Source organism: Temnothorax longispinosus, chromosome 11 (genome assembly GCF_030848805.1).
Source record: "Temnothorax longispinosus isolate EJ_2023e chromosome 11, Tlon_JGU_v1, whole genome shotgun sequence".
NCBI lineage: Eukaryota > Metazoa > Arthropoda > Insecta > Hymenoptera > Formicidae > Temnothorax > Temnothorax longispinosus.
The window spans coordinates 4,834,080-4,847,491 of NC_092368.1; the positions used below are offsets into that span (position 1 = coordinate 4,834,080).

The following is a 13,412-nucleotide window of genomic DNA, read 5'->3' on the forward strand; positions in this document are numbered from 1 at the left end:
CAGAGTCTACGAGAAAAAAGTTTTGATTGAAGCAAACGCTGTTATAGATAGAACTTTTAATTACAAATCCTTAGGGAAAGCTTTTACGGACGATCGGCTGAGAATCGCTGACATAGATGATACAGGATGTAGCCTCGAGGTGCAATTCCAAATTATCGCGGGGATAAATATATAGCGAATAAGGGGCGCGTCCAATCTCCCCCAGTTAATCGTCCCGAAGAAACAACCTCGTCAGGGGATCTCCATTCCATCGTTTCTATACCGGAAACCCATTTATGTAGACATCGTCTCTTCGCCCGAGGAAGGGAGAAATAGCGAATTTTGTCAGTATAATGGCGCGTATAGCCTAATCTTTCCGGTAGTGTCGTATAAAAGTCGATTGAGCTTTTTGTCATTGGGCTCGTTACACGTTTCTGATCTTACGAGCTTGCTGGCTGATCCACCTTCGAGCAAAGAGCCGCAATGACCTCGTTTCTTCCTGCATTCTCGCGCGAGATCACTCTGACGATGGAAAATCGCCGTTAGTGTTCCTTGCGACAAAGCAAACGACTTAGAGAAATACGGTCCGGTTTATTCCTTATTCTTTCCTTACATCGCTTCGTAATGCGGATAAAATAAAATTACGACGACATACGAAATAATACAAGCCCAGGGAATAGCGAGAATTAATTGCTAATTAATGCCATGATTACGTGACAAATCGCTTTTTGTGTTTGCAGTTACAATTAATTCTCTGCTTTAGCTAAATATGCATTTTCGGTGCGAATGTAGTATTTCAGGTATACGCCCATTGTACTGACGTTCTGACGAAAACGAAACACCTGTATAATACATCGTGACGTTTTTAATGTACATATGAAGTTGACGACAGATCTTCTCCCTTTCATATAAATTCTTAATTAGCAAAGAAGTTGCCAAAGGCGTTGCAGAGATCTGAGGTATAAAAAACGCAGAAAGAAAACACAAAAGAACTGAACGTAAGAATAAAAAAGAGACGGGCTATTCATGGAGAGCAGAAATTGTGCGAGATAAAGGTGAATTTATTTTCACGAGTTCCCATTTACGTCGCGAGCGAAGAGCTCCCAGCAGTATTTCGTGTATCGAGACACTGTCATTTTTATTTTCGCTCAGCCATGGATGGAGAGCGCGACGAGATTCGCCAGAAGCGTTTCGCTGTCGTTTGCGACGAAGAGACCGCGCAATGCAGCATCGTCTTCCGTCGACGTCATTATTTCCAACGTTATTCCACCCTTCCTATTATTCCACGTTTAATCGCGGGAGAGAGACGGATTTTTCGCGCTACGTCGATTTTGCAGGCGCCACGAACGAGCTCTCGCGTGATTGATATTGCGAAGGGATGTATGTTATCGCAATCTAGGGAGAGAAAGAGAGGGAGATTCTGCGATTTCCGATCCGTTCGTGCACGGGCGGTTGCGGTGGCGAATCGAAGATTTCAATTTCGAGACGTTGATAGAATAAATCGCAGCGCGCGACAGTTATATAAAGTAATACGAAGGACGAGGACTGAAATAGCACACGCGAAAATTAAGATTTTGATTGGAATCTGAGTTATACGAAATAAAATAATAATAGCCTCCAAGTAAATTAACAATACTCTGAAATAACAGCCTTTTTTTTATTGGAAAAAATAGTGATAGCAATCTTCGTTCGCTTCGCTCGTTTTTTCATCACGGAGGCCCTTGTGTGTTTAAAGTAACATGTTGATAAAACGAATCGCGTTCGTTCGTTATATAAAGTAATGTAGGAAACAAAAATATAAAAAAATAGTTGTTACAAAAATACACATTCCAATCAAGATCTACGGTGGAAGATAATAATGCTCCCGATTGAATCAACAATGCTTTAAAATAACGCTTTCATCGCCCGCGATAATTCGTTCGCTGCGCCGTTGCGAAAATATTTGTGTTTAAATGAAGTGGTTCGTTTCATTAGAGTAACCAGGTTAGTCTGCGTAATAAAGCAGAGTGGATTTGTGTAATCGAGAGAACGTTTCTCGTATCTCGAAACAGCGGTTAAGTAGAGGAGATGCAATTAAGCGCGAAGCGGCAGCTTGCCTGGTTCGAGCGCGGCACGTTTTTCCCTCGCGCGCAAACGCAAGGAGGTAGAGAGAACTTCAGGCATCACTCACGTTTTTCTTCTGTCCCTTCAGCTGCTTCGAGGATTTCCACCAGGTCAGAACCGCCGGCGGCCTCGAGCCGGTGCTCTGACACCTCACGTCATATGTCTTCCCTGCCGATAGGATCTGGTCCTTCCCCAAAATCTCCACCTTGAGCGGCCTCACTGGAAAAACCCGTTTTTATGAATTTACTCGATACCGCCGAAACAAGCATCAAAAATATATGGAGAAAATAAAACTACTCATCAGAAAAAAAGCTCATAAAATATGCAATTTTATTTTCTCACATACGTAATCAGCTATCATTGTAGAGTTTTAAACAAAGACTTAGATACATATTAAATATTGTAGCGAATAGAAGATTAAATCTTTGTTTAAAATTTCAATCTTGCAAAGAATCTTTAGCCTGTTCCAAGAAAAGTTATACGTGTAATCTTAAACTTTGAAAATCGTATTAAAATAATTTTTATATTTTTTTTATTTGCCTATTCAAATTTAGTATAACGTTAATTGTACGATCTCCTCCTCTTCCCTCTCTCTCAATAATATATTTTCATTTACTTAGGTTTATACTATTGAAATAAATAAAACTCGTGTACAGACATTCTCTCTACCAATATCAATAATCCAATTTGATAGAAAATAATTTTTACTATGCGCAACAAAAAAAGCATTTCAATGGCAATCACGTACAGGTCATAAGCGCGACTCCCGCGCATGGACGCTCGCTTTTCTGATTTCCACTCCATCTCGATTTCCACTTTCGTCCTCCCTCTAGGATACGGCGTTTTTTGCAACGTGCGGTAGCGCATAACGAAGGACGCGGTGCGGCGAACGCAAGAGGAAAAAAAAAGGAAGAAGCGGAACGCAGAGAACGCGCGAAAGAAACGCCGAGATAATTAGAATTCAGTTCGCTCGCGAATTTCATGCCGGGCTCCTTTTCTGTCCGACATTCTCCGCGGAAGTTCTCGACTAATATAGGAAAAAAGGAAATGCAGATCGATGTCGACGACGAAGGATAGGGGAAGAAGGACAGATCGAGAAAAAAATAGAGCGAGATGGAAGACGAACGGAGATGAAAGGAATCGGGATGAGAGAATGGTCCGTATAATTGGTGCAGCTCGTTATGAAAAGCTGCCGAAAACAAAGGCGGCCGAGAGAGAACTGCCGGGCGCGAAACTCCCGATGAAGTTGAGATTTCATTTGCAAATCAAAATTCATGTCGTCAGGTGCGCAAACGGGAAGAATTCGACGAGGCTTTTAGTACCTCTCCCTTAGACGAGCGAAGACGTCTTCCTTTCATCGTGCTTCACTTTCTTCTACATACATCCCACTGCTCTCCAACTTAGTCGTCTTTTCAAGTTAACGCAGTTAACTTGAGAAACTAACCTTGTAATCTCAAAGAAGTATTCGTGCGGATACATAAGCTATTTCATATTATTAATATAAATATAGCACCTAGTTCTAAAAAAGTCTCTAATTTATAGTTTAAAAAGAAACGATATAAAATCATTTAAAATTGCCAGTTAATAAATATTGGTGCTTTTATCTTAAAAGAATTTTTAATTAAAATTTATTACCAAAATACTTAATACTAAAAGGTAAAAGATTATAAAAAGTAATGGTATAATTTATATTAGATGTGTTTTTTGAATCTACTTGAAGGAAATATTTTAACATTAATAGTAATTAATGCTACATGTGCAAATAATAACGCTATTTACTCAACTCTCAAATATTGATTCGATTGGATTTACGGAGAAATATCTGCACGGACCAATATTTCATATTTCTTCATTATAAAATTTTGCAACTCATATAATTATATGGAGATTATGTATACTTTATATTTTAACCTATAAATGTAATGTATATGTACTTTGAATTTGTTATCAATAAAGTTCTCCAGAAAATTAAACTAAGTAATTCCCTTGATTCGTCTATTCGCGTGCACTTCTCTCTCTCCGATTTTTACGAGTTCCCTTTTCGCGAATTTGTATTCCCAATCAAACGCCCTTTCACAAATGGAAGCGCAAACCCGAAGACTTTCGTCGCCTCTTCGGGAGCTTTAATGAGTCGCTATTATTATTCGCGCGCATGGAGTGGCTTTAATCGAGTTACGAAGCGGTTCAATAAGACGCGCTTCATTCCAGACCCGCGAGACGTTCGCGCGTTTATCGTATGACTTCTGAAAGGAGAGTTCGAGGAGGCGCACCATTTTATCCGTTAGACGTCGTGAGAATGACGCTTAAGTGTGACGCTTAAGGCTTAAGAGGTTTGCAAGGATATGGGTGAAGATGCTTTGAGAGATCTGAGATAGAAATTAACTAAAATTTCCCAAAATAGGAACTTGACAATCACAAAGTACAAAAACAACGTAAGAAACTAAAAATTAATAAAAATAATTAATGCAATTAAATGAATGTAACGTAAATGTTGCAAACTTTAAGAGTAAGAAAAAACAAGAAAATCCTTTAATTCTGTTTTTAAGTTTACGGCGAAGACTAGGTAGTGATCAGTTTAAAAAATATTCTAAAGTTAATCTTTGCGCGCCTGAAACTTTATACTTACTGCAAGGAAAAAGTTAACTAAAATAGTTAACTCTTTTAAGACAATTCAATCCTGTTTTAGTTTTCTCAGTGACTGAAGATCAATAAAAGAAATCGATTTATCTGTTTTAAAAATAAACTTTGAATTACGATCAAAATGATATCGAGAGAAATAAGACAATTTTCTTGCAAGAGAGGATAACAAATTTTATATTAAACATTAAATGTTTCATGTCTGATGTGATCAAGAATTCAAAAAAAATTGCAGATTCTAAGCAGATGTTAATAATTATTATAAATTATATAAATTAGGCTTTTACAAGCGAAATTAAGATCTTCGCGAAAATAAGATATTTTAAAATAATTTTATGTTTTTGTGTGTACGCGATAATCAGTGCATAAACTGGACAATTCTAAATATATAATATATATGTATATATATTTAACTTTAACTTGTCGAAATTATGTCGATTTCAATTTTAGTCTTAAAATGGTTCGTGCAAAATGGCGAAAAGAGGTGAAGAGAAAGTCAAATGGCGGAATTAGGGTGTACGGTAGAGTGGGAAAAGTCTGGTCGTTAAGCGGCTCGTTCGTAGGTTAAAGTCGGTTGTTTCGAGAACGACTGAACATTAGAGGAGTCGCACGTCGAGGGTTCGTACGCGCCGATCTCGCGAATCGCCGGCTTAAGTGAAATTTCGCCGAGACCCGCAATATGCGATTCTAAGTGATATTATTGTCATAATTTGGCAAAGCCGCCGTGAGCTCATATCGTTACAGTCTCATTGGAATGAAGGGGGTGACAAAACAAAGGGGTGAAGAACCGTTCTTCGCGGTCTGTTCTCGTTCCAGTTTTAGCGAAAGCCTGTAAACGAGGCGACGATGTACGGTCCTCGCGACTCGGAAAATACAGGGAAATGTATGAGGCGTGCAGGCGGAATAACACTTGCTAGGAGTCTCTGGGTAAACTAATTAATTCCGGAGACGAAGAATCCAACCTCGGTGGAAACAAATCACCGTCAAAGTACTAATTCTCTTACGTATTCGCAAGCAAGAAGATGTATGTGTATATTAACGATTTTTCACATCCATGCGAGATCTTTAAATTAGCGTAAAAAATACATTTTGTGCAAATTGCAGGTTCTTTGAAATTAATTTAAATAATATTTTAATTTTTAACTTTAATTATCTACATCGCAAATAAAAATTTTACATTAAACAGAAATAATTTGAAAATATTCAAACAAGTATATCGCTATCTCTAAAATTTAATTTTCTCAAGTTAATAGTTAAAAACTCTCTGCGTATGGTTTATTTTCGAAATAAAATTTGAAAGTTTTCCTAGCGACTGATGCATAATGTCAGAAATATAATATTGTTAAATGGAAAGACTTTATGCCGCGATATTAAGGGAACAATTCGCATCGGAAGGGAGAATTATTAGCTCCCCGCGGATTGAGTTATCAAGGCACCAGGAGTAACATTTCTGAAGTTCACTCGTCTCCGGAGTGAGCTAAACCCTTCTTCCGCAGTGCTGCCAAGGAGAGAGCACTTTCGAGAGTCGTTACGTCGTTTGCGACTCCGCGGATCGCAAACGCCCTCGTTTTGTCGCTAAAATCTACCCGGAGCTCGCCGGGCTTCGTTACGAAACTACTTTGTATCGCGAGCTCGTCGGAAACATCCGCTCGACGGATTGATAGCGCTTGTAAAATGAACGGATCCGACCTGGACTGATAGGGAACACTCCAACCGACAGTCGAATTGCGAACTACGTTTACGCTTTGTTTCATCTCGAGATGCTATTTTCTTAATACAAAAACCAGGAAGATATCTTCTAGCACATTTAATGCTGAAATCTTCTCGTTTGTGCAACTTTTAAATTGATACCATTGCATAATTTAATGTCCAAATTAAGTTCTTGTTAAAGCCTATTTGAAATTGATTATAAAATATATTTTCCTATAATTTTATTAGTATCTTTTATTTTCCTCTTAAACAATTCTGTAACTACACCTGAATTGAAATTTCAGAAAAAAGAAAGATCGATTTTCGGTTTGTCAAAAATTATCGAAATATTGCGCGCACTAGTGTATTATTCCTTTTCTTAATTCTTTTTTTATTATTTTGATTTTTGATTTTTGATTATTCATGATTCTATCGTAAAAAAGCATCGTAAATTTATAAATATCTTCATTACTGCTTGGCCAGACGAGAGAAGCAACGATGATCAGTAGGATCGACTTTAATTAGAAATTTCTTTTGATATCTGACTCGTTAAGTCGTTACTACTGGTAGACACGTAATCGTCTGACTATCAAGCGGTGCATCTACTACTTTCGTTAATGCTCGTAGCTATAAAAGACTAATGAGCCTTGCGCGAGCAAAGTTTGCACTCGCGGAGGCGGCTTCATTAATTTTCTTACTAATTAACGAAGGACGCCGATCGAGGAAGGAGCGACGAAGGGGATTTTTGCCGAATGGAATTTCTGTGTCGGCGGAATGCGTCCCCGACGGGAGAAGGCTGGGGATTCTTCGGCTTGTTACCTAACTTGATTATTCTTCCCGAACTCGTGCAAGCTTACGTTCTGCTTGGAATCAAACGCCTCTGCAGAATGAGTCATTAAAAGTTGAACAAGTTCACGAGGCGATCGTCTCTCGCCTTTGTTCCTGTCGCGATTTGCCAATTTGCCTCCTTGTAAAAGAAAGTACACGGCGATCTAAAACGATCGTGATAATACACTAACGGCTATTACTGGCAATATAATATCGTTCTCTCTTTTAGCAGCATTATAAACAATAATTGCATTAGCTTAGCAATATTTATCAGTTCAATTCTTTCGATTATACATATTTATGCAAAGCTTCATTGTAGTATTGTTTATTTGTTATTTCGATCTGAAACTGAATGAATCTTTCGAATTCATTTATGGCGGATTCTGAACATATTAAATTCGTGTCGATGGTTTTATTAAATTTTTCAATCCTTTCCAAATGGATCTTTTGTATAACTCTGTCATTGGATTTCATATTCGTTTTTATTCTGATCGATTCTACGATGACTGAGAGAATCAGCGGCAACACTATGAGGTTTTGCTGATCCTGCAAGAAAATACATCACAAGATAAACGGCGACACGAATAGAAAAGACTGCTAAAAATAATAAAAATTTATAGCGGTGTGCGTATATGTGCCGTTTCGAGATATTATATGGAAAAATATACAATATTTTCCTTCAGCACGGTGAATTCTGCTAAGAACTCAGTACTCTCCGTTCTTTCGAGCCGTGCACGTCGTCCGTCTCTTGTTAGAAAGCAAAATTGTATAAATTATAGAATCCATCGTGCGCGCGTCTCAATCCATCGAACAAACCATTTCTCTCATAAATATCTGAATTTAACCCGATATTAAAAAACAAGACAAACAAGCGACTGTGAGAAAATTGTGAGAAAAAAGATATGTATAGGAGTACAAATAAGTCTCCGCCGTTTTCCATATGCAACAAATGGCTGTAGCGGTAAGTGGTGGTCGAAATAAATAGATTGTAGACGTCATACAATAAGCTTAGGCATTTGTAAACATAACGCCATCAAAATATTAGTCGATTTGTGTCTGCATCATAAAGTTATTCTCGATTTAAAATGTCAGTTTACGAGCCAAATTCTCGTCATTTGCGGGAGGTTTTAATTTTCTGCTTCAATATGAAGAAATCTGCGGCTGAGGCTCATCGAATGCTCTCAAATACGTATGGTGAGGCCACTATTAGTAAAAGAACGTGCCGAGAGTGGTTTCAACGCTTCAAGAACGGTGATTTTGACGTCGAAAACCGGCATGGCGGTGGAAGAGAGAAGGTTTTCGAAGATGCAGAAAACCGACTGAAACAATCACAGGCGATCGGTATCGAAAGCAATTGATGCGTTTGAGCCGAGCACTGAAAAACAAACGGCCGCAATACAACGATAGACACGATAAAGTGATTTTGCAGCATGACAATGCTCGACCCCATGTCGCAAAGCCCGTCAAAATATATTTGAAAACTTTGAAATGGGAAGTCCTACCCCACCCGCCGTATTCTCCAGACGTTGCTCCCTCTGACTATCACTTGTTTCGATCAATGACGTACGGCCTGTCTGAGCAGCACTTCACATCATATAAAAATACCAAAAATCGGGTCGATTTGTGGATAGCCTCAAAAGATGAAGCGTTCTTCTGACGCGGTATCCATATGCTGCCAGAAAGATGGGAAAAAATAGTGGCTAGCGATGGACAATACTTTGAATAAAACATAAAGTACCGTCCTTTCACAATAAATGCCCAATTTTTGATAAAAAAACGGCGGAGACTTATTTGTACTCCTGAATATTTATTACCACTTATAAATTACCACTTATAAATTGTGCAGCGTACCAGATATTTTGTACACTCCTGTACAAATAAGCTTTTAAACGTTCATTAAAAATCCGATGATTTGTTTCTTGTGTAACTGCGTAGCTTCCTTGTTTTCTATGGCTTGCGTGCCATAACAATCTCCGGTATCGTATCCTATTTCGAATTTCGCCATTTCCATTACTATCGGAACTATCAAATAATTACGGCGTTCCGCCCGCGAAGCGTTCACATATATACGATGGACTTTACATTACTTCGGGACACCAGTCCCGGCGGTAGCATGAAAAATTAATGGGATACATCGCGCGATTCCGAGTGCAATCCACTTCCTACCACTCGAACGCCGTCGACCTCACATTGTCGATGGCCGTAGAAATCGTTTTCGCAAGTCGATCGACTTCACCCCGATTCTCCAGTGACTCGTTAGAAGCACCTTCATGCGATCGTACAAGCAACGGAATCGAGGTTTATGCAGATGCGATTATGCAGACAGCGACTCCTTGTGCGCTTCCAATTAGCAAGAAATCGGAGACGTTGCAAAGTTGCGAGATGAATTTCAACGTACAATCCTCGATCGAGAAAAACGAAGCCCTCGTCGGAATCGGGCCGAGTGCTATGTCGATTGCGACCGTTTCAGAAGTGCGGCAAAGTTCGATATTTACATTCGATTACGCCGCCGATCTTACGACGGCATTTAACGATCTCTCTCAATGATAATGCACGTGTATTTTCTACCGTGAAGAAGTTTGTCATGCTTCCGTAATATTGGAAAAAAATTATAGTCGCTGTCTTTGCGATATAAAAAAAAATCATAGAATTTCGTAATAATTTTTATAGTATTAAAAAATTAACAAATATTGAAAATACAACATAAGGTTTCCAAGGTATAAAAAGTCCGTTTAATTCTATTATTATTATTTGAAATAACCGTGTATAACTAGATTATTTAAAATCAATTTGAAAAAGTTATACCATGTTCTACCTCTTTGTAATTTGTTCTTGTAATTCTGGAACGCTTTAAATAATGATCAATCGATATCAATCCACTTGTTACAGAATTTCAATATTAAAACGTGCATATTAATAATCCTCATTAATGTTCTCTGCACAATTATCAATAGTTTCGAATAAAGAAAAAAAACCGGAATATCTGATAAAAAATATAGGTGTATATAGTTGTGTGAAAGATAAAAGTGTCTCGCTGCTTTTCAGTCAAAGCAATCGAGCATGTTCGAAATAATTTACGATCGATACTACGCGATTCTGGTTTATACTCGAGTTTTTTCTGCTTTTTACGTCACATGTAAGTAGACTTTAAGGTAATTTACGGCAAGTCTTTTTCCTCGGATTCCCGTATCCTCCGGCTCGAGAGCTGGCAGCTTCCGGCGATTTAATTTAAACTTGTTTGTCTAGCGCGTAAGTTTCTTGTCGGATGAATCTCAGTCGTGCCGATGAGCCACCGTGCTGCTTATAAAATTATGAATATTAATTTTCCATCTCCGCGACTGCCATCGGAATGACGCGAAGGAAGAAGAATATATTCCATAGGATCTAAAAATGTCTACGGAAATGTAAAGCAGCTGTCCCGATCGTGAAGGTTGCGAAGAAAAGAGAGACTGAATAATCAATTACATTGGTATAATTAAGAATTGTTGCACCATTAATTATTCGTAGCATTACTACAATATTAACAATAATGATATTTTAGTTGTCAAACTAGAGGATCTCATTACACATGGATTATTTTAAAACTTTGCTCATTTAAAATATTAAATAATTTTGAAATTATTTCGCGAAGTCGCAGTTTCACCTTTGCCACAGAAAAATATCGTTTCAAAATTACATGGAAGCAAATAATTTCTGGAGCATCGAATGCGCGAAAGAATTACCGAATTATTTCGATCATTTCGATGCGTGTATGCACAGCGGCGAGCAATGAATAATTCGGTCTGCTCGGCAGTTTTAAATTTTTGGAAACCAGTGTGATATCATACATGAATGGCTGCAATCTGTTTGTGCCTGAGCCGCCGTCCATTTTCAATCGTCAAATCCGACAGCAATTATTTCGCGCCGATATCAATTAAAATGACCCTCCAGTTGTCCTTTGACGAACTGTCGATGGTCAATTAGTCGATGAGAAAATTGAAAGATTTTTCATTTCGGGTGCGTCGTTCGATTTTTTTTTTTAAATTCATTTTTGCGAAACGCGGCAGAGTCCGGTGAAATCTGATAAGCCAGGTACACGCTATCAGATACTCGCGTACGTTTGTTGTGCGTTGTTGAATGGAAATATAACACTCAAATCGTTTTTTTTTCTTTTTTTTTTCAATAACCGGGTTAGATGTTAGATCATTATCTTTTTATCACAGTATTCTTAACTTTCAATATCGAAAACTATCTTATATATATACTATTCAAGAATAAATGTGTATAATGTGCGATTTGTTCGTATATAAAAATTTAGATAAATACTATTAATAATAACTTTAGTTATCAGTACAAAGCTCGATGTGATGCTCAATCGCGCAGGTGCATAAAAGCGTAAAGCTTGAGAACAATTTCACCACATTCACCGAAAGGTACGAACGGCTTTCACGTGTAATTACAGCAACGTATTACAATCTCGCGGGGCAAAAGAACTTTTCATTACGACTCCTCCACGCTTCGAAATAATTGCGAACGAATTATATTCGCCCCGGGTCGAACTTGCGGCCAAAGGAAATCGCTCGAATCGCAATTTTCCCGAGTCACCACCGTTGTTTCTGGGTTAGAGGAAAGTGGTGGGAGCGGGGAGGGGGATATACGTATATTTCCTTTCTACCTCTGTTTTTCATGGAGATTAATCGAACGCTGTCGCGGCCGGGGCATGTTACTCGGCGCCATGCGATCCGTCGCGTTTCGAAGCGATTCCGGAAGTGGCGTTATTAATGACATCGTGGGGTTGATTGCTTTTCGACGGGAGGGTACGAAACCCCGGCGCTATCGTCCCCTTCTTCTCGTCGAAATTCCCACTCTGCCGCCCTCCTCCCCTTGTAATCGATGAAAAATGTTTCAATTTCGTCTCGTCGAGGGTCCGCTTTCATTTTCGGACTGAATAAAAAAAAAAAAAGATCCCAGCCGGACAAATCGGATCACGCGCCGGTTAAATATTCGCTCTGGCCTCTTTCGCAGCGAGAAAATATTGATACCGATACACATGGAACGTAGAGAGGAAGGTGGAGGGAAATAGGGATCGAAAGTATCGCGCAGCTCCGAAATTGATGGTCTTTTGCATATTTATACGCGGGTAACTTGTTCCGCGGCTATATTCGGGAAATTCGAGACATTCCTCGGGAAAATATTCGGTACTTTTTTTTGCATAATAGCCGGGGCGTGCGAGCAAGTGATTCGTTTTACAAGCGAATGAAGAATCTCTGACGCGCGAAAACCGCAGTTTTCTCTTGCACCGTGTAAACTGCGATCGAACGAAGCTTTGATACGGAAGTTCGGATATTTTTATGGAGATACGGAGGGAAAAAAGCATCATCATAGACGGCCGTGTAATAATATTTATTTTTACTTTAACTAATTTACTATTTTTCTTCACGTTTGTTTGCGTTTTCTCGTTCTCGTGAAAATAAAGAAGTTACGTCTGTAGGTCTGATTAGGCCTGCATTTCTCGCGAAAAATTTATTTCAGAGGAGAGCAAAAGGTTGACGCGGTATCGTGCCGCGTCGCGCGCAATTAACGTTAATTGGAATGAGCGCACTCACTGTTAAGCTCTATGACGACGGTGGTGGTGGGTGGCGGCGCTAATTGAGTGTTATTCGCTCGGCAGGACAGCTTGGCGTGATGATGCCTCCTCGTGAGAGCTTTCACAGTCACGTTGCTGATGGTTACGACGTTGGTCTCGCCGCCTGGCCCTTGCGTCTCTCGAACCTCGGTAGACGCATGGATGTTCTGCGATTCCAGATACCACGAGACTGACGGCCTAGGTTTGCCTGCAGATAAAATGGAATTATGATTAGAAGAATATAACAGAATAATGTGTTATGCTGCGTTAAAATTGTAGATTATTTAAAATTTAATTGACTAAAATCTGATAACAAAATACTGTTGAATTATAGCAAACGTAATTCGTAAAATATATGAAACGCAAGAATAAAAAAACAGATATTATACTTATTAATAATGTGTTGTAAAGTAAAACCAATATAGTATCATATAAAATTAATAGACAAAATCAAATTTTAATCAATACCATTTCCCGAAGTTTAAATATCATAAAATTCTAGGAAACGTATTAAATTTCAAATATTTCGTCTTAGTGAAATGCATATAATCCATTTTAAATTATTCAACAG

General features: G+C 38.7%; 1 protein-coding gene across 1 annotated transcript in view; it reads right to left on the reverse strand.

Annotated features, from left to right (window-relative positions):
* LOC139822586 (nephrin) overlaps positions 1–13,412 on the reverse strand; it is a 196,698-nt gene that overhangs the window by 77,598 nt on the left and 105,688 nt on the right. The window contains exons 10-11 of the mRNA XM_071794433.1: positions 12,822–13,049; positions 2,150–2,301 (exon numbers count right to left, since the gene is read on the reverse strand). Of these exons, the coding sequence (XP_071650534.1) occupies positions 2,150–2,301; positions 12,822–13,049 (380 nt within the window). The remainder of the gene's footprint in view (positions 1–2,149; positions 2,302–12,821; positions 13,050–13,412) is intronic.